The 20,654-nt window shown below is 35.4% G+C and overlaps 1 protein-coding gene across 1 annotated transcript in view; it reads left to right on the top strand.

Annotated features, from left to right (window-relative positions):
• The first annotated feature begins 980 nt into the window (after positions 1-980).
• Positions 981-20,654, top strand: part of Oseg5 (intraflagellar transport protein Oseg5) — a 158,406-nt gene continuing 138,732 nt past the window's right edge. Inside the window, exons 1-3 of the mRNA XM_090410923.1 lie at positions 981-1,501; positions 10,900-11,010; positions 17,212-17,280. Of these exons, the coding sequence (XP_090267049.1) occupies positions 1,453-1,501; positions 10,900-11,010; positions 17,212-17,280 (229 nt within the window). The 5' untranslated portion in view covers positions 981-1,452. The remainder of the gene's footprint in view (positions 1,502-10,899; positions 11,011-17,211; positions 17,281-20,654) is intronic.

The raw sequence follows: 20,654 nt of genomic DNA, 5'->3' as shown, positions 1-20,654 counted from the left end.
GAATTGGGAGACACCTATAGCTAGGAGTGGCTATAAAAATAATTAAAAGAAGAAGCTGTATAAATTTCCTTTCTCCCCCCCCCCCCCCATGACCATTCCTCCTTCCAGTCTATCCAGTTGGATAGATTGTTAACTGCATCCCTGTAACTAAAGTCCCAAATTACTCACCCTACATTTATTGTACTAATTTACTGATGTATGCCATCCACTTTCTCCCTTGTGCTCCCCCCCCCCCACCTCCATCCTACAGCAGCAGCAACTATATGTTTCATCCTGTTAGCCTCCATCTCACACCAGCCTCAGATATATATCCCTCTGCACTTCTGTTCACCTAAATTCCTACTCTTTTTTTGACTTCATTTCTGCTATCATCAGTAAAACCCTCCCTCTCATCCTGTTCTCACTCAGAAAATACTATAAACCTCTGTTAACCAAGTCTTGCTAATGTTCATAACTTTTTGGCTGTGCTGAATTAATCAATGCCAAAATCTCTCCTTCCCTTATTTCAGATACCCCTGGTATTAGGTTCAGTTTTAGAACCTGAGTAGCTACATTCAGTATCATTTGATCAAGCTCTCATTCACTCACCTCAAGGATGTGCACACACACACACACACACACACACACACACACACACACACACACACACACACACACATACACACACACACACACACACACACACACACACACACATACACACACACACACACACACTCTCTCTCTCTCTCTCTCTCTCTCTCTCTCTCTCTTTCTTGCCTGTTTCCTCCAAAGAATTCTAGTTTTCCTGATCTGCACTTCTAAACTCTCACTGAACAACACTTTCTCATGACACCTAACTCTCAATCAATTCAAATGCATATATGAGCCTTATCACCAGAGTTGTCAGATTATCTAATCCTTAGATATTATCTAATCCTCATACAGTGCTTTTGGTATACAATCTTTCATGGATGGACTTGTCACTTAAAAAAAAAAGGGAGGGTTGTTTTGATGGAGACAAGTAAGCTCCTTTTTCAGTTGATAATGGTATAAAACTTACATAATTGAGTCAGCAGGTACAAAATAATGATAGAATGGATTTAAATATTCACTGAACTTATTTTAGGTATGTGAAAGAGAAAGAGCCTAACTCCCTCTGACTTAGTAAATGAGAAAGGACTAGAATTAACATTTACAATATACATCTGATGCGATCATTAGCTAAATAAATTTTGCATGTCATTGCTTTTATGCTCAGAAAGTTATGTATGTTTTCCTTAATATACTTTACATCATGATCTAGTCAGTTGTGTAACATGGTATACAACAGAAGAAGTATTATCTTGTGGAGATGATCATCTTCTTCTTGGCTGGAATTTGGTAACCAATGAAACAACCAAAATAGCTGACTTTCCTGATGGGCTCTTTCCCACAGATATTCACTGGTTTCCTCGCCATGGAGGAGGTGGAATGAAGAAACAGACTGGAGGGGAAATTTTTGTCATTACATCTACTGATGGTAAACAGAAGTTAATAAGATATGTAGTAGTTTATTTCAGTTAATTTTTTTTTTTTAATATTAAAATGAATATTGCATTGAATATTGAGTTTGAAGGACAAAGTGAACTGTATTGGAGCAATGGACTGCATTTGAGTGGTTATGGTGTGAGTCACTTAGAGAGACTGTTGCTTGAACGTAGAGAATGAATCAGATCAAGTGGGAAGTGATGTGGAAGAGCAGGAGAGTATGACAGGAGAGATTGAGGAGGTGGTTATGAATGAGGAAGTAAGTGGCATGAATTTGGAAAATGAGAGAATGGGTGTTCAAGATGAACAGGGAAACGGGGAGGCTCAGGGTGGACAGGGGTTCACAGCGTGAGAAAGGTGGATGCTCCAAGAGGATGTGAGAGCATGTGTAGACAGGAAAGGAATGGGATGACCTGGGATCAAGAGGAAACAGTTGGAATTGAAGAGGGTTCTAAAACGAATAAGAAAAAAAGGGAAATGGCCTCAGTCGAGCATGGAGAGATTACATCGAATGAGTGTTATCAGTGGAACTAGCTGTAAATCCAGTAATTAACTGTTGTGTTTATATACAAATCCTAGAAGTGTAAGAAACAAGACAGATGAAATGGTTGCACTAATTGAGTCTGTTCACCCAAAAATTGTTGGAATAAGTGAGACATGGTTAGATGAGAACGACATCCTGACATGAATAGAGATGGAAGGATATGATGTATTTCATGAGGATAGAAGGGGTAAAAAGGGAGGGGGAGTGCTACTGATGATAGAGAAAAAGTTATGTCCATACAAAGTAGAGATGTAAGAGGGAAATAGTGCCAGTGTTTTGAGGCAGTATGGAGTGAGATAGAGGTGAATTGAATGAAATACTTGGGTTGGATGTTATTATAGACCAGGAAATGTGGATGGTAGTGACTATGAAATGTATAATCAAATTAGCCAAGCAAATAAGAAAAGAGTGATCATTATGGGCAATTTTAACATGTTCGGCTGCCCATGTTACTTCGGCATAGTTTGTTCCCGTATGCCAAGCAATTTCACTTCTTCAAGGTCAGTATGGGTAATTTCGTTGCCGGTGGTAAGTGTCATACGAGTATACTCGTAGCTGGCTTGTGGGGGCTCATATACGAACTATGAGTATACACAATTTTGCTGCTAGCCCCACACGCCAAGCATTTTCACTTCTTCAAGTTCAGTACGGGTAATCTCGTTCCCCCGGCGGTAAGCATCATACGAGTATACTTGTAGCTGGCTTGTGGGGGCTCATATACCAACTATGAGTATATTCGTAGTTGGCAGTGAATGTGTTAATTATGGCAATATAGACTGGAATGATGAGATAGCAACTGGAAGTAAAGAAAATGAGTTTCTTAAGTTTTTGAGGGATAACTACCTCAGATAATATGTAACAGAGGGCACACGAGGATTGAGGATCTTGGATTTGGTCATCTCATCAGAAGATGTAATTATAAATGAAGTGTCAAATCACCCACCAATTAGTGAGAGTGACCATGAGGTGATTACCTGGGTGGTTGCCAGCAGTGTGAGGACCTCTGTAAGAAAAGGGTATATGTGGAACTACAAGGGGTGATTATGAAGAGCTCAGGAGACAGCTTGCAGGTGTAGCATGGAATGAGGAGTTAGCTGGAAAAGAGATCATTGCAGCTTGGGGGATTTTTGAAAACTATCTAGTAGATGCAATGTCTAAATGTATTCCAAGGATGAGAAGGTTAAATAAGGTAGGTAGGTGTGAAATGGATGAATAAAGAGATTAAGCATGCAATACAGAAAAAAAGGGCATTATGGAGGGCATAAGAGAAGTGGAAATAACCAATTCCATGAGGACTACAAAGACCAGGCAAGGCAGGTGACTTGGTTGGTGAGAGTAGCTAAAGAGAGGTATGAACAGCAGTTAGCTAATGAAGCCAAAAAGAATCCTAAGGAGTTCTTTCAATTATGTAGCCAGCAAAAGAAAGAATGATTATGGAAGGATGACATTGATTGGAGAAAATGGTATAAAGACAGCTGTTGCAGAAGGTGTGGTGGAGATACTTAATGAGCAGTTCATAATGGTCTTTCAATCTTGTGAATGTGACTTCATGGAGAGATTGAGAGCAGTTGATGATGGGGGGAAGAGAGACTGACTGTAAGTGAGCAAGAGGTGTATGGGGAGTTGAGCAAACTCTATGTTAATAAGGCTGTGGGACTTGATAATATATCACCATGTATTCTGAAGAATGTGCCAGAGAGTTGACACTGGCCTTGACATATTTTTTTAATATGAGTCTTGGACTGGGTCAAGTTCCTAAGGAGTGGAAGGAGGGCAAGATTGTGCCACTTCATAAAGGAGGTGATAGAACTCAAGCATCAAACTATAGGCCTATCTGTGTGTCAGGTGTTGTAGTTAAGTTGTTGGAGAAGCTTGTAAGAATTAGGATTCAGAATTGGGTTGACAACAATGGTGTTATCTTTCATGGACAGCATGGATTTACTAAAGGGAGGTCATGTTTTAGTAATCTACTTACTTATTACAATAAGGTGACTGCTTCCATGAACAGAGGAGAAGGATACATAGTAATATACTTAGATTTTGCAAAGGCTTTTGATAGATTACCACATGATAAGTTGATAGTCAAACTGCAGTGGATGGGGTTGGATATTAGATTGGTGCATTGGATCGGAGACTGGCTCTCTGATAGGTATCAACAAGTTGTGTATGGGGGAGCGATATCCAGGAAAAGGAAAGTTACTAGTGATGTGCCTCAGGAGTCTGTTTTAGGGCCATTGTTATTTAACTTTATATTAATGATACTGGTGAAGATTTGGATGGAGATATTCAGTTGTTTGCAGATGATGCAAAGTTGGGACGAACCATGAAGAGCAGAGAAGATGTTGTGGCCTTACAAGAAGACTTGAATAAATTGAGTGATTGGGCCCAGGAATGGGGATGTGAGTTCAATGTTGCAAAATGTAAGGTTTTAAAATTTGGAAAACAAAGATGGGATGCAGAATTTATGCTTGGTGAGGATATATTGTCGGAGGTGGAGGAAATAAGAGATCTGGGGGTGATAGTGGATAAGATCTGAAATTTAGGGTACACATAGCCAAAATTATGAAGACAACACAAAAGCTTCTGGGAATGATGCGGAGGACACTGACTTGTAGAAATAGGGAGATTCTTGTTCCATTGTATAAGGCTTTGATTAGACCACACATGGACTATTGTGCCCAGATTTGGTCATCTGGTTTTCAGAAGGATGAAGAGATGTTGGAAAGGGTCCAGAGGCGACTGACTAAGGTTGTTTCTAAACTCTGGAATGTCGAGTATGAAGAAAGATTGAGAAGATGCAACTTGCAGAATCTTATGGACAGGAGGAAGAGGGGGGATAAGATAGAGACCTACAAGTTATTAAGGGGTTGTTATAGGATCAGTGCTGGAGAGGTTATACAGAAAATAGGGGGAAATTAGGGGAGAACCAGTGGTCATCCCTGGAAATTGTATAAAGAGGGTGTGAGTAGGGGAGTGAGAAGCAGGTTTTTTTTTTTTTCATGCAGAGTTGTGAATGATTGGAATGCCTTGCCTGAGAGTATGGTGTCTGCAGAGAATTTGAGTGTGTTTCAAGCACGGTATGATGAGCTGTGTGTTTAATACAAGGACCTCCTAGATGAGTCTTTGACTCCATGGGGGTCTTGGGTAATAATAATAATAATTGACAGTTCTCGTTCAGAGATAATACTTAAAATACTCAGACAACCTTTATCACAGTGCTCTGATTTCATTAGTGGTACTTGCTGTGATACAAAAGGACACTTGCTTTCCAGCATCTCTGAAAATATAATTGAATATTTTTAATTTTGATTTAGGAAATTGGATATGTGATTTAAATTATCTGATATATATAATCTCTGCTTTTTTATTTCTTTTATCTCTTTTTTTATATATATACATATATATATATATATATATATCTAAAATGATTTTTCTGGTGAGTGATCCTATTAGATAGTCTGAATGGCTGTTTCCATGAACAGACTGTGGATTCAAATTTTACATTGCAATAGATGTTTGTAAAACTCTTTTTCAAATAAGCTGATACTTTTGAAAATCAAGGGCTATATATATATAATTAAAAGAAACACATGTATTAACCACAGTGAAAATTATTTAATTGTAAATATTTCATCCTAAGTATCTTAGGATATCATCAGTACAGTAATTTAAAACAATAATAGGAATAACATACAGTTAGGATGCATGATTACAACAGAATCTCATTAAATGTGCATAACGTGTTACAGAAGTAAAAAAAAAAAAAAAAAATATTTACCGCAATTTTGTATGACAATTTCCCATACTTTAGGAATAGTAAGAACGTTGTTGCGGTTTAAGTTTGGTCTGTGTAGTAGGGCTTCAGAACTTTCTTTGTATAAATGTTCATGTAGTTAATACGTGTGTTTCTTTTAATTACGATTGCACCACAGGTTTCGTTATTTAAAAAAAAAAAAATATATATATATATATATATATATATATATATATATATATATATATAATGGTTCACTCCCATTTCTGGACCTTCGACTAACTAAGGAATAAGGAAAATTAAAAGTCTCTATATTTTAAAAGCCTACACATACTGACAGAGATCTACATGTCTCTTCCCATCATTATAGACATCAAAAATTGGATATTATTTCCATACTAGGAGAAAGATCCCACTGACTCATCACTGACAAGGATGAACTAGCCAAAGAAATTCAACATTTAAAAAACACTTTCCTTCAAAATGATTATAATGACCACATCATCTCCAGACCACTCAACCAACATGAGACCAGAGAAATTTCTAATGAAGAAGAAAACAGAAGATTCACATGCTTCCATATATTAGCTCTGTTTCATAAAATTGGCAAAAATACTTAAGGAATATAAAATCAAAGTAGTATATGCCCCCTTTATCAAGGGCTATGGAGAGATTGCCATTCATCTTACTATGGACAGACAGAAAAATTAATTGAACAATGTATTGAAGAACACATCTGAGATATTGAATAGGAGCGAAGCCTCAGCTTTGTCTCCAGATGTTTACTGGCTGTAGTGAGATTGCCAGTCATCTTACTATGGACAGACAGAAAAATCAATTGAACAATGTATTGAAGAACACATCTGAGATATTGAATAGGAGCGAAGCCTCAGCTTTGTCTTCACATGTGGTTTCTTCAGCTGCCACAAGATGCTTTTCAAATGAGACATCGTGTTATGAGATAAACCAGAACTATTACCCATTGCTGTGATAAAATGGAGAGAAAAATCGAGGAGTCTTTGGAAATATCATTAGATCCTAAACATCTAAATATTAAACCCAAGTATCAACTTGGGGTGCTTAAGGGTCAAAGCTGTATAACTGAGAGGAGACCTCCACATAGCCTTTAAAGGAATGCGGAGAACCGACCAGGGCTTCTGACCTAATGTCCAATCCTCACCTTCTCGTGGTGCACCCTGTTGGGTATCTACTTTGATACTGAACGAACGAGGATGGGCTGGCAATTTGGGATTTAGCCGACCAAATTGTATTCTTATTGGTTAAACCAAAATAAAAAATGATGGTACAACATGACAAAATTTCATGCCGGCTGGGGCGTCGCCCGGTTAAACAAGGCCCCCGTTGTTTTCGCCAGGGAACCAGGGCGAACAGCGAAAAGTCAGCTACGGGAACAAATCTGAAAACAAACCCCAACTCAACATCACCAGAGTTAAAGATCGGTACTATCAATGTAAGAAGCCTGAATGGCAAAGAAATGGAGCTAGCTGAGGAATTAGATAAGTACCAGATCGACATAATAGGGGTGACTGAAACAAAAAAGACCAAAACTGGTGAGATCTTTCTGAGCAATAAATACAAAATGTTATATTCAGGCAATAACAATCAAGGAAAAGAAGGAGTAGCCATAGTATTCAACACAAAATACGAGGCTAATCTTCTTGAATGGCAATCAGTCTCAAGTAGAGTAATCTGGGCAAATATGAGAATGGGGAACTGGACAATGAGACTTATTTGTGCCTATGGTCCCACAGAAGGTTCTACTAAGGTAGAAGTGGAGGAATTTTTTGAGGCTTTAGAAAAAGCAACTGACACAATGAAAAACGAAAAGTTGGTCCTTGTTGGGGATCTAAATAGTAGAGTAGGAAATGATTGTGAGACATACAAAAATATTTTGGGAAAATTTGGAGAAAAGAGCAAAGCTAATAATAATGGCAAATATCTGTTGGATTTCTGCTCAGGACATGGACTGGTTATTACTAACACCATGTTCCAACATAAAAATGTGCACAAATTCACATGGAGAGAAGAGGCTAGGAATAAGAAAAGTCTCATTGACTATGTTATTGTTGATAGTTTCTCCCTGATGCAGGACACCAGAGTGTACAGAGGATTTGAAATTGGAAGTGATCACTATTTAGTCTTGAGCAGGATAAAATTGAATTTCATATTGAAAAGAATAACATGTAAGAAAGTTTTAAAGCGAATAAAAGTTGAGCAGCTCTCAGATGTAAACTGTAGACTAAAATACAGAAATATTATTGAAAAGAAAATGAAAGAGTTTGAGAACAGGAATCAAACCTTGGAGATTCAGTGGCAAACTCTGAAGGAAACATTGATTGATTCTGCCAGAAAGGCATGTGGTGAGGTTGTGTGCAAAGATAAAAAAATCAGAACTCCCTGGTGGACACAGGAAGTTAAAGAGGCAGTGAAGGAAAAGAAGAAAGCATATCAAAAGTTCCTGGCAAATAAGTCAGCTTTTACTCTTACAGAATACAGAGACAAATGTAAGAAAGCTAAACAGTGTGTAAAACTAGCTAAACAAAAGTCATGGGAGGACTTTGGCAAGAATATAGAAAATAAATATCAAGAAGGTGGCAAAATATTCTGGAGGTTGTTGAAGAAGCTTAGGAATGGAGGAAAGAGTGCTGTAAAAGGAATTAGAGATGATAAAGGTGAAATGAAAACCGGAGAAAAAGATATCCTTGAAGTATGGAGTAATTACTTTGAAAAACTGCTAAATGAAACAAGCAGTGATGACAGCACAGTGATAAAAAACACTGACCAGGCATGCAGTCAGGAATACATATCCATACTTGAAGTAGAAAAAGCCATCAAAGGCTTGAAATGTGGAAAGGCAGCAGGAGTAGATGATATTCGACCAGAAATGCTGAAGTATGGTGGTATAAGAGTCTTACAGTGGCTGCACTGCATAGTTCAGAAAGCCTGGACAGAGGGACAAATTTCCGATGATTGGAGTAGAGCTCTCATAGTACCCATATATAAAAAGGGAAATAAAACTGAATGTGAGAATTACAGAGGTATTTCCCTACTGAGTGTTCCTGGCAAGATCTATGCAAGTATACTTGAGAAACGGTTGAGAAGAATTGTGGAAGAAAAGCTTGGTGAAGAACAAGCTGGATTCAGGCCAAATAGAGGCTGTCAGGATCAGATCTTCACTTTACGACAAATAGTCGAGAAAGCATGGGAATATAACAAAGATCTGTATTTAAGTTTTGTCGATTTGGAAAAGGCATATGACAAGGTGCCAAGAGAGAAGCTATTCAATACGCTGCAGTTATATGGTGTCAATGGGGCATTATATCAAGCAATACTTAGTCTTTATTTGAGTTGTGAGTCAGCAGTTAGAATTGAAGGTAGTACAGGAAGATGGTTTAATGTTAAATCTGGTGTGAGACAAGGATGTACATTATCCCCTCTGTTATTCATTATCTATATGGATCACATTATGAAGGAATGTGGTATTAAACCTGATATCAAAATTGGAGATGTTAATGTCAGCTCTTTGCTTTATGCGGATGATGTTATACTTCTAAATAAATCCGCTACAAGTCTGCAAGATTCTCTGACTAAATTGAATAGCTGTTGTAATAGATATGGTATGAAGGTCAGCAATAAAAAGACAAAGACAATGAAAATAGGCAGAATCATTGAAAATGTCAATTGTGTTGTGAATGGAGAACCTGTGGAACAAGTAAAACATTTCAGCTACTTAGGCACAATTTTTACTGAAGATGGTAAACTAAATATAGAAATAGACAACAGAATCAGCAAAGCTGGTATCGTGGGAAGTCAATTGAATAAATTCATATGGAATAAGAAAGAAATTAGTTGGAACACTAAATTAGCTGTATACAAGACTGTGTTCAAACCAATTTTAACTTATGGATCTGAGAGCTGGGTCAGAAGTAAAACACTTGACCAAAGACTAGAGACCGCAGATATGAAAGTCCTGAGAAAGATTAGAGGCGTGAACAGATGGCATCAATGGCAATATCATATTAAAAATGAGGATATTAGGAAAGAACTTGACATTGTCAGCATCCAGGAATGCGTTAGCAGAGCTAATCTCAGATGGTATGGTCACTTAAATAGAATGGGAGAGGAAAGATTAGCAAAACAAGTGTTCTCTGCCAGGTTGGCAGGAAAACGACCCAGAGGAAGACCAAGATATAGGTGGATTGATACGGTACAAAGTGCCTTAGACAGTAGAAATATAAGATCTGATAATGTTGGAGTCTTGACAAGTAACAGACTGATTTGGAGGAAAATTGTAGATAGGAAGTTAGTAATGATGTAATTTTTTCATGTAGTACTGTCATATCCTGTACACCCTTTGAGGGTACATGGCAGGAATTTGATGATGATGATGATGATGATGAAGTATCAACTTGTCTGACTACATCCTAGCCTTAATTAGCCAAATGTGCACGTGAATGCATAAACATGCACAATATTCTGAACATTGCAACATACAATTAAAAATATTTTAAAATATTTTGTCTGTAGTTTCATTTGATATGTGCAGGGAATGAAGTTATTCTTTGAGTCATGCAGCAGAACATTTGTCCTGAAGAAAAAAAAATATTGCAGATTTACAAATAATGTTTGGCAAATGTGGAGAAAAGGACAATGCTAATAATAATGATAAAAGCCTATTGTATTTCTGCTCTGTATAAAGCAAATCATTATTAAAATTTTGTAGTATAAAAATATGCATACATTTATTGGAGAAAGCATACAAAAAAAAAAGTCTTATTAGTTAGATTATTGTTGATAGGAATGTCTTCAAACTCATTTAGGATAGAAAATACTGCAGGAAATTTGAAATTGGAAATGATCACCATCCATTCTGAGCAGTATAAAAATGATTATCTTGCTGGAAAGAAAAAGACCAAACAAAGTAACAAAATAAATACCTCTCAGCGTCATAAACAAAAAATAAAATGTTTCATTAAATATTAGTGATCATTTAGATTTTCATTCATTTCATAATTTTATGTATTATTCCTTATTATAGAATTTTTATGATCATTTAATATTTGTATTTTAGGTAAATTTCACTTAGTCGCAAGAAATGGAAGGATAGAGAGAAGTATAGATGCCCATAGGGGTGCTGTTTTATCAGGACGATGGAGTCATGATGGCATGGCTTTAGTAACAGGTATGCTTGTGTTACAAAAAAATTTTAAATAGTAACACTATTGTTTATAAGAATTTATTTCCTTCTGTGTTATGAAATCAAGGAAGATTAAGGAATAACATCATGGAGCAGTGATGTAGACAATTATAAATCTGGAGTGGAGTGAGATGAATTGCTATCACTTGAGATGAAATGCTAGTTCCTTTCTCCCCCCCCCCCTCTCTCTCTCTCTCTCTCTCTCTCCACACACACACACCATAGATGTTGACAAGCAGGGATGTTTATCCCTTATTATATCATTTGATTTTTTTTTTTTTATATTTATATCTGTATCAATATAAATTGGCAGTGATTCCCATTATTAGATATTCATCATATACAATTCATATGTTCATTCTGTCTAGCATTAGAATCATTTTAACTGTTTTTTAATAATCATGACAACAAAGTGAGGTCTAGCAATTTGAAGGATTTTGAAGAGATTGGTTATAACGAACAAATATTAAATATAATATCAATATAATATAATCTAATCTTATATTTTTATTTTTATGAGTATATTAATTTTTATATTATTTTCATTCAGGCATAGATTTGCTCTAAACTAATATTTTGGAGCTAAGGATTTAATATATTAACAGCAAATGCTTAAATTGTATCTGCATTATGAGCTTTAAAAATTGGTTTTCTTTTTGTTTTGTGGATTAGACAGTATTGCCTATTTCAGCTACAGAATGGATCTTTCCATCATCCCTTTGACCTCTCCAGTCTTGGTTTCTTCTAGGATGGTACTGTAGAACTTCTCTTGGTAATCTTTCTTGTGGTATTCTTTCTACACATGACCTTTCCATCCTTTTCTATATTCTTCTTTTTTATAATTTTGTATATGCACATTTCACTTTTTTCTAATATTCATTACTGATATGAATTTTATACATGTCTGATTTTATACATTTTACTGCTTTTAGGAATTTCATTTCTGTAGTTTGTATTTTAATCTGATCTTTTTTGTTTAGAGTTTGTTTCTGATCCATACATTAATGAATCAGAAAAACAATTCATTCTTCTTATTATTCCTTCCCTCCTCTTCTACCTTACAGTGTTGAGGATTTTTTATTCACTTAACCACAACCATATTGAGGATTAGGTGGTCAGCCCTATGCCTTCCGGTGTGTCCTATGTCTGTAGATGCATGTTCATGGGCCAGGTTGCCTGTTCTGGGGGAGCGAAAAACCTGAGTTTCCGGGTGAAAAAAAAAAAAAACCTACCTCCGTATGAGACCAGCTAACTCAACTTGAGTTAAAAGAGACCAGATAAAGGTTCCTCACATCACTGACAGGAATCGAACATAGGTCTTTCCGACCAAAGGGCTTTGTCTATACTGACTGAGCATTAATATGCATATCAAAGCATTAATATGCATCTTATATTTCATTTAGGCAGACAGAGTAGTAAATATGGCCAGATTACTAACATATTGACATATTATAGTACATACTACAAAACTAATCTCTTCTGAAGATGAGAATTACATGAATTTTTAAGAATATCCAGTTAAAATTATGCTAGAATACTTGAGAAGCTAAAAAAAAATTGTGGAAGAGAAACTCGGATAAGAACAAGCTGTGTTCAGGACAAATAGGAATTGTCAAGACTATACTTTTATTCTGTGGTAACTCTCCTGTTTGGCCTAAACCCAGCTTACATACACTGCCTGGAGGCAGTCCATGTATTGGTATGCAGGGTGCACTGTCGAGGCTATGTTGTGGTTTGGAAACTGGATGCTCTCTATATGGGTGACATGTTCTCAAGTCTATTTTCTCCCATTTTATGTTTCCCTTTTCTTTTCTCTTCAATTTTTGTAACTTTTAACATGAAAGTAAGTCAAAATAGGTATAGTATCTTTGCGGTTCAACAAAAAAAAAACCTCCCTCTAAAATCTCAAATAAAAATTTTAACTCAAAAATGACACAGCAAAAAACTTTCAGATTCACTTTACCAACATCTGTAGCATCAACAGTAACCTCATCATCTTCAGTTATCCAAACCAGATGTTCTGTTTCTGACTGAACTTCAGATTTCTACTAAATCAACCACAGCTCATCTTAACTGTTCAAATTATACCCTATATGATTCCATCTTCCATAAGAGAGGCACTTTTGCTTTTGTATGTTCTGCTATTCCTTGCCTAATCTAGAATCTCACCTTTTTGACCTCCTGTGGCTTGAAATTTCTTTGCAACATTTTTTTTTTTTGTTCATCTACTGCCTCTATTATTCTCCCAATTTTGAAAATCATTCTGATCTGTTTGACTTCCTATCTATAAAGCTCAATTTCATACATTCAAAATTTCCAAACAGTGAAGTCATCCTTCTTGGTGATTTCAATGTCCATAATCTTAATTTGCTTCCTTTTTCAAATTTCACTGACCAAGCTGGAAGAGAGGCAAAGATTTTTTGCTGTAAGCAGTGACTTAAAACAGATCATTCATCTCCCTACCTGAATTCTTGACAATCACTCTCATCCAATACTCTAAATTTTTTTCTTAACTAGTTCTCCTTCCAGGTACTCTGTTCAGGTGACTACTCCTCTTGGCAATTTAGACCACAATCTTATCCAAGTTTCATCTCTGGATGAAATGGCTAAAGGAACACCCTTCCTTTAGCCATTCACAACCTCACATGCTCTAGCACTAGCAATGCCAAATGGAAGGATTTATGTGACTTTTACTCCTCTTTTCGATGGCTAGACTATTCTTTATATTCTTCAGATCCAGATACCTGTTGTGATCTTGTTACAGAAATAATCCATATTGGAATAGAAACTTTGATTCCTCATTCTGTTCAAATTCCCCAACCCATATCTAAACCACGGTTCTCCAAAATGTGGTCCAGGACTGTCAAAGAAAAGCAAACAGCCTTTCATAAGTGGCTTGAGACCAAAACATCAACTTCATTCACAATGTGTATAGTTGCCCACAAAACTTGTAAAAACAACCTTTAAAAGGGCAAAGTCAAAATTCAACAGGGATAAATGTAAAAAAACTCGCTGCTTGTGCCACCAGCAGTCCTTCTAGTCCCTCACCAAAACCATCACACACAACTTTTTTCCATCTGTTCTTCCCTCTCTATCTCATCATAACATCATCTAAAGACAAGACCGATGTTTTTGGCTTCATTTTTATCTTCCAATTCCTGCATAGATGACTGTGACAAATTACCAACTTTCTTGTCTAGAACATTGCATCTTGTGCCTCTTGTGACCTTTTGCCAGAAAGACATCAAAATGTTCTTCTTAAACTGTTGAAGATTATAGTCCTTTGGAAATACTTCATTCCATCAACCTCAATTCTGTGGAATTGTCTCCATCATGAAGTATTTTCCAAAGACTGTAATCTTCGACAGTTTAAGGAGACTATGAACAGATTTCTTTATTCCTAACTAATCCTACCCTCACATGGGATCTGTTTACTATAGGCTCTTCTGCCTTTCTTGTGTGGGATAAATATATATGATAAGATACCAAGAGAAAAGCCATTCAAAATGCATGCTGATGTAAATGGGACATTATACAAAACAATATATAACCTATATTTAATTTTCAACCAATAGTTAGAATTGAAGGATGTACAGAAAGATGGTTTGATGTGAAATCAGACATGAGATGAGAGGATACTCTATTTCCTCTGGCATTCATAATCTATACAGATCACATTATGAAGGAAAGTGGCATTAAATCTAATATCAAAATTAGAGCTATTCAACTTAGCTCATTACTTTATGTAGGTTTTTGTTGTTTTGGCTGAAGCAACTAAGACTAAGGTGGTTATATTATTATGCCTGTAAGTTATGTATATTCTTATGGCTAGTTTGCCTATTTCACAGGATGAAAAACTCTGTCATTTCCATATGAGACCAGCTAACTCACTTTAGCTGGAAAGCCCTGATAAAGGTTCTTTGCATCTTAGACTTTATGTATATGCCATACTCTTAAATAAATCCAGTACAAGTCTTCACAACTATTTAATTAAATTATATAAATGTTGTTTTCCCTAATGATTACAACTCTCAAGTTCTTCAAGAAAGACATCAACAAATTTCTTTCTTTTTTCTAACCATTTTTGACCACACACACACATCACTGCCATGTCATAGGTCTTGGAACTTCTTATATGTAGGGCTGATATAAAAACAAATGTAGTAAGAAAATCAGTAATAAAAAGACACACACACACACACACACACACACACACACACACACACACATAAGAAAGTGTATATTAAGCAGAAAAAAAAGCTCTGAAAGTGACGAATGCAACATATACACTGACAGAAGTAAAACATTTTAGAAAACATTATAAATTCCATTAAAAACCAAAACAACCATGTAGCACTAATACAGCAAACAAGAAATCTGGTAAGGAATCTTACTCTAGAAGGATGGGAAATTAAGTGAAGGCATATACTGGAGTAGCAGAAAAACAAGAGAGAAGGAAGTGGCTATTAACAAATATATAGAATTAATTTATTTCTGGAGAAATTTTTATGAGAAATTTGAATACAAAAAAGAATTCAAAATCAGCTATAAAACACTTGCAAAGAAATAAGCCTAAATTTGTGGGAAGAAGAATGGATCAACCACAAAGGAATTTGTATTATCAAATGCTGACTCCATCTGAAAGTAGATGCCATTTCTCTTTCTGGGTATGACTGTGCTACTAACAGGACATGGAAAATTAAGATACTACCTAGTATCTTAATATTCCAGAATATGGAATCTTATTCTGGAATCACCATTCTGCATCTGTCATCCACATGTTCAACAGATTGTCAACCACCTATTCTTTGACTCTCAGTTACTGGACTCCATCCAGATGCTTCTGATACAACACATCAAGACTTGTCCAAAACTATTATTCAAAATTATTTAATTTTGCTAATAGGATCAGTTTTCAAACATTGTAATATAATATAAGCTACTCATAATATTAGGATAATATACGTGTAAATATATTAATATACATGTGTGTGTATATGAGGGGAGGGGGGGTTGAAAAGTTCTGATAAACACCTAGAACAAAAATGATATTAGAGCAACTGATATAGCCATAAGAAAGAACATACTAGTAGCAGAGTTATGAAGGCAATTTATGTTATGTTCTTTTATCCTTGTATGTTCTTTCTTGTAGTTATATCAGTTGCTTTAATATCATTTTTGTTCTAGGTGTTTATTAGAACTTTCCAGACCCCCCAAATATATATATATATGTGTGTGTGTGTGTGTGTGTGTGTGTTTGTGTGTGTTTATAAATGTTAATTAAATTATGCAAATATATTAATACATGTAATATCTGCATTATATGCAACTGGAGCATACAGAAAATAAAATTACCTCTTTCTAGGGCTACTTACTGGGACAAAACACACACACATGCATGCACACACAAAGTAAAAAAAAAAAAAATTACCACTTAGGAGCATTTCATGTTATAATGTGGTGTGCTAGATGATTGTCTATCATGTCGTGGGAATGCATACTCAACCTTTGTAATGATCAAAAGCTAAAACAAGCTACTGCTTACAACTTTCCAAAAATTAAGGCTAAAAAGGCTGCCACCCATTTCCTTTGAGAAATAAAAATCCATTAGAGGATTTTATTTATTTTTTTATTGTGTCCAGGATAGGACACAATAAAAAAATATGTGTGCATACAAACAAACACACACACTCACAAGAAGTGGAGGGAGAAAGGATTGCATTTTATCCACTTTCAGGGAATAGCTAAATTTCTGTTAAGTTTGTGTATATCCCGAGCCTAGCAGATGAAGATGGGATTAATCACCCTGTCAATCCAAAAATTAGGTTTATAAAAAGCTAATGTGGAATGGATTGAATATAAGAATGTGATATGATGTGATATAATATGATGGAATGTTCACTGACATTAGAAAAAAGATCATATTCAAGCAAATATGATTTTCAATATCTTTATATACTGAATAACATCTATTTATAGTTGGAAAAGTATGCTAAACTTATAAAGATATTGAATATCTTTCTCACTCAAAAGAACACTCAATTGTTATTAGGAATTCTGTTTTGTTGAGCCAAAATGCAAATTTTTAGTTTTCTGAAATAATCCTAACTTTCTGAGTAATAATATTCCTTATACTATATCATTATTTGCAAATTGTAATTAATGTATCTCTCTGATGAATTGCAGCTGGCGAAGATGGACAGATAAAAATATGGTCTCGTAGTGGAATGTTAAGATCAACTCTTTCATCAAACAGTAGGTGCCATTTTTGATAAAATTTTTTAGTAATAAATTGTTACAGAGGTTGCTTGAGGGTCAAAACTAGATAACTGGAAGACCTCCACAAAGCATTGTAAGAAATGTGGATAACTGACCAGGGCTTTTGACCTAATAGCCAATCCACATTTCCTCTGGTGCACCCTCTTTGTAGATATCTACCTGGATGGGCTGACAATTTGGAATTTAGCTAACCAAATTGCATTCTTATTAGCTTAAACCAAAATATATAATGATAGTACAATATGGTCCGTGCAGTTAGCCTAGTAGCTATGTACTTCACAACCATATGCCTGTGGAAGGAATGTCCTAGGTTCGATTCCTGTCAATGACGTGAGGAGCTTAAGGATCTTCCTCAGCCATAGCCAAGTTAGCTGGTCTTTGGAATGGATAGCAGGGTCCCCCCCCCCCCCCCCCCCAGTTTATCTAGGGTTTTTCATCCTGCAAGCAGGCAAACCAGCACAAGTGAAATATTGAACAAGTGTCATAAATCATCATTAACAAATTCAAAATTAGCTTCATCAACATAAGAGACATCAATGGAAAAGAAGTGGAATTGGAAGAACTACAGAAGTACCAGTTTGACATAATTGATGTTTTATTGAAACAAAAATAAGTAAGATTCTTCTAAATAACTATTAAAAGATGTTATTTTCAATAAATAATGATGAGGGAAGGGAAGGAATAGCTATAGTATGTTTTGAACATTAAACACGAGGATAAGTTTTTGAATGGCAGGCAATATCAAACAGAGCAAAGCTAATAGCAATGGTAAATGCTTGGTGGATTTCTGTTCAAGATATGGGCTAGTCATTAGTAATACCATGTTCCAGCATAAAGATGTGAAAAAATTCATATAGAGAGAAGACATTATAATTAAGAAATATCATTTCACTCTGTTATTATTGATAGCAATACCATCAAACTGGTTCAGAACACAAGAGTATACAAGGGGATATGAAATGATCACAGTTTAGTTTTGACCAGAGGAAAATTGAATATCATATTGAAAAGAAAAATGTGTAAGAAAGAAACAAAATTGGGCTGCCTTTTAGAGGTGAACAGTAGACTTGAATGTACAAATATTATTCAAGAGAGAATGAAAAAGTTTAAAGATGAGAATCAAACCTTGGAGATTCATTGGCAAACTCTGAAGAAAACATTGATTGAATCAGCCAATGAAACGTGGCAAAGTTGTCTGCAAGAATTGGAAGATCAGAATTCCATGGTGGACTCAGAAAATTACACAGGCAACCATGGAAAAGAAGAAAGAATATCAAAAATTCATAGCAAGTAAATCAGCATATGTTCTGAGATAATACAGAGAAAAATGTATGAAAACAAAGCAATGTGTAAAAACAGCTAAAAAATTCATGAGGAGACTTTGATAAGAATATAGAGCATAATAGAAATTATTATTATTACACAAGACCCCATGGAGTCAAAGGCTCATCTGGGAGGACCTAAATTGTTCTCTAGACTATTGAAAAAGTTCAGAAGTGGAAGAAAGAATACTGTAAAATGAGTTGCTAAAGGTGACATAAAATTTGAAGATAAAGATATTCTACATGTTTGGAATAATTATTTTTGAAAGACTGTTAAATGATACAGGAGGTAACAGAACAGTGGTAAAAAGTCAATAGAAATTCAACTATTAGAATGAACCAATACTTGAAATAGAAATACCCATCAAAATCCTGAAATGTAGAAAGACTGTTGGAATAGATGATATTCAACCAGAATTGAACAGATATGATGGTATAAAAGTTTTGCAGTGGCTGTGTTGCATAAATCACAGCTAGTCAGAAGGTTGAATTTCCGATGATTGCAGTGGAGCTCTCATAGTATTTACTATCTGTAAAAAGGAAAATAAAACTGAATGTAAGAATTACAGAAGAATTCTTCTACTGAGGTTAGATTTATGCAAACATACTTGAGAAGAGACTAAGAAAAATTGTTGAAGAGAAACTTTAAAGAACAAGCTGGGTTCAGGAAATAGAGGTTGTCAGGTCAAATTTTCACTTTAAGACAATCATCATCTTTATCAATTTCATGATATGTACTGCCAATGGGTGTTCAGGTTACTATGACAGCATACATGATTAAGCTTACATTATTATTAATCTCTTATCAATAATTTTCCTCTAAATCAATCTATTACTTGTGAGAACTTCAATATTGTCATATCTAATTTCATGCTTCTAAGGCATTTCTGACTGAATCATTCCACCTGGACCTTGGTCTCTTTCCTGCCATCTTGGCATCAAATACATGTTTTGCTAACTTCATTCTATTTAAGTTGCCATACCACCTTAAATTAGCTCTGCTGACACATTCTTGAATGCTAATAATGTCAAGTTACTTTCTAATATCTTCATTTTTAATATGATTCTGCCATTGATGGCATCAGTTTACTCCTCAATTTTTTCTCAAAACTCTCATATCTGTGGTCTCTAGACTTTGATCAAGTACTTTATTTCTAACCCAACTCTCAGATCCATAACTTAAAACTGGTTTAAAACACTGTCTTATATACTGCTAGTTTGGTATTTTGGCTAATTTCTTTCTTATTCTATATACATTTATTCAGCTGGCTACCCACCATACCATTTTGCTTATTCTGTTGTCTATTTCCAGATTTAACCTGCCACCTTCACTAAAAACTGTGCCTAAATAACTGAAATATTTTACTTGTTCTATAGGACCTCCATTCGGAATGCATCTGAAGTTTTCTATGCTCCTGCCTATTTTCATAGTTTTGGTCTTTTTATTGCAAATGCGGGAGATGAAATGGTTTCACTGATTTAGTTTATTTTCCCAAATCATTGGAATAAGTGAAACATAATTGAATGAAGATAATATTGTGATGAGAATAGAAATAGAAGGATACAGTATTTTTTGTGAGGATAGAAAGAACAAGAAGGATGCAGTATTTTTTGTTAGGATAGAAAGAACAAGAACTGAGGGGGAGTGCTGCTGATGATAGCAGGGGAATTATGTTCACATAAGGTAGACATGAAAGAGGGAAATTGTGACAATGGTTATGAGGCAGTGTGATGTAAAGTGGAGGTTGACAGGAAGACATATTTAGTTGGATGTGGTTATAGGTCAGGGAATGTGGAGAGTGGCGATAAAGAAATGTATAAAGAACTTTAGTTAGTGATCAAGGAAAGGATGATTTTAATTATGGCAGTATAGATTGGAATGAAAAAATAACATTTTGGAATAAGGGAAATGAATTTATAGAATTCTTGAGAGAACTATCTCAAGATAGCATGTAAAGGAGAACATGCAAGGATCGAGTGTTTTAGATCTGATCATTTAATGAAAGGATGTAATTGTGAACAGAGTTT

Source organism: Typopeltis vanoorti, chromosome 21 (assembly GCF_054136105.1).
Source record: "Typopeltis vanoorti isolate ZY-2024b chromosome 21, IOZ_Tvanoo_1.0, whole genome shotgun sequence".
NCBI classification, from domain to species: domain Eukaryota; kingdom Metazoa; phylum Arthropoda; class Arachnida; order Uropygi; family Thelyphonidae; genus Typopeltis; species Typopeltis vanoorti.
This window is presented reverse-complemented; position numbering and strand designations above follow the sequence as displayed.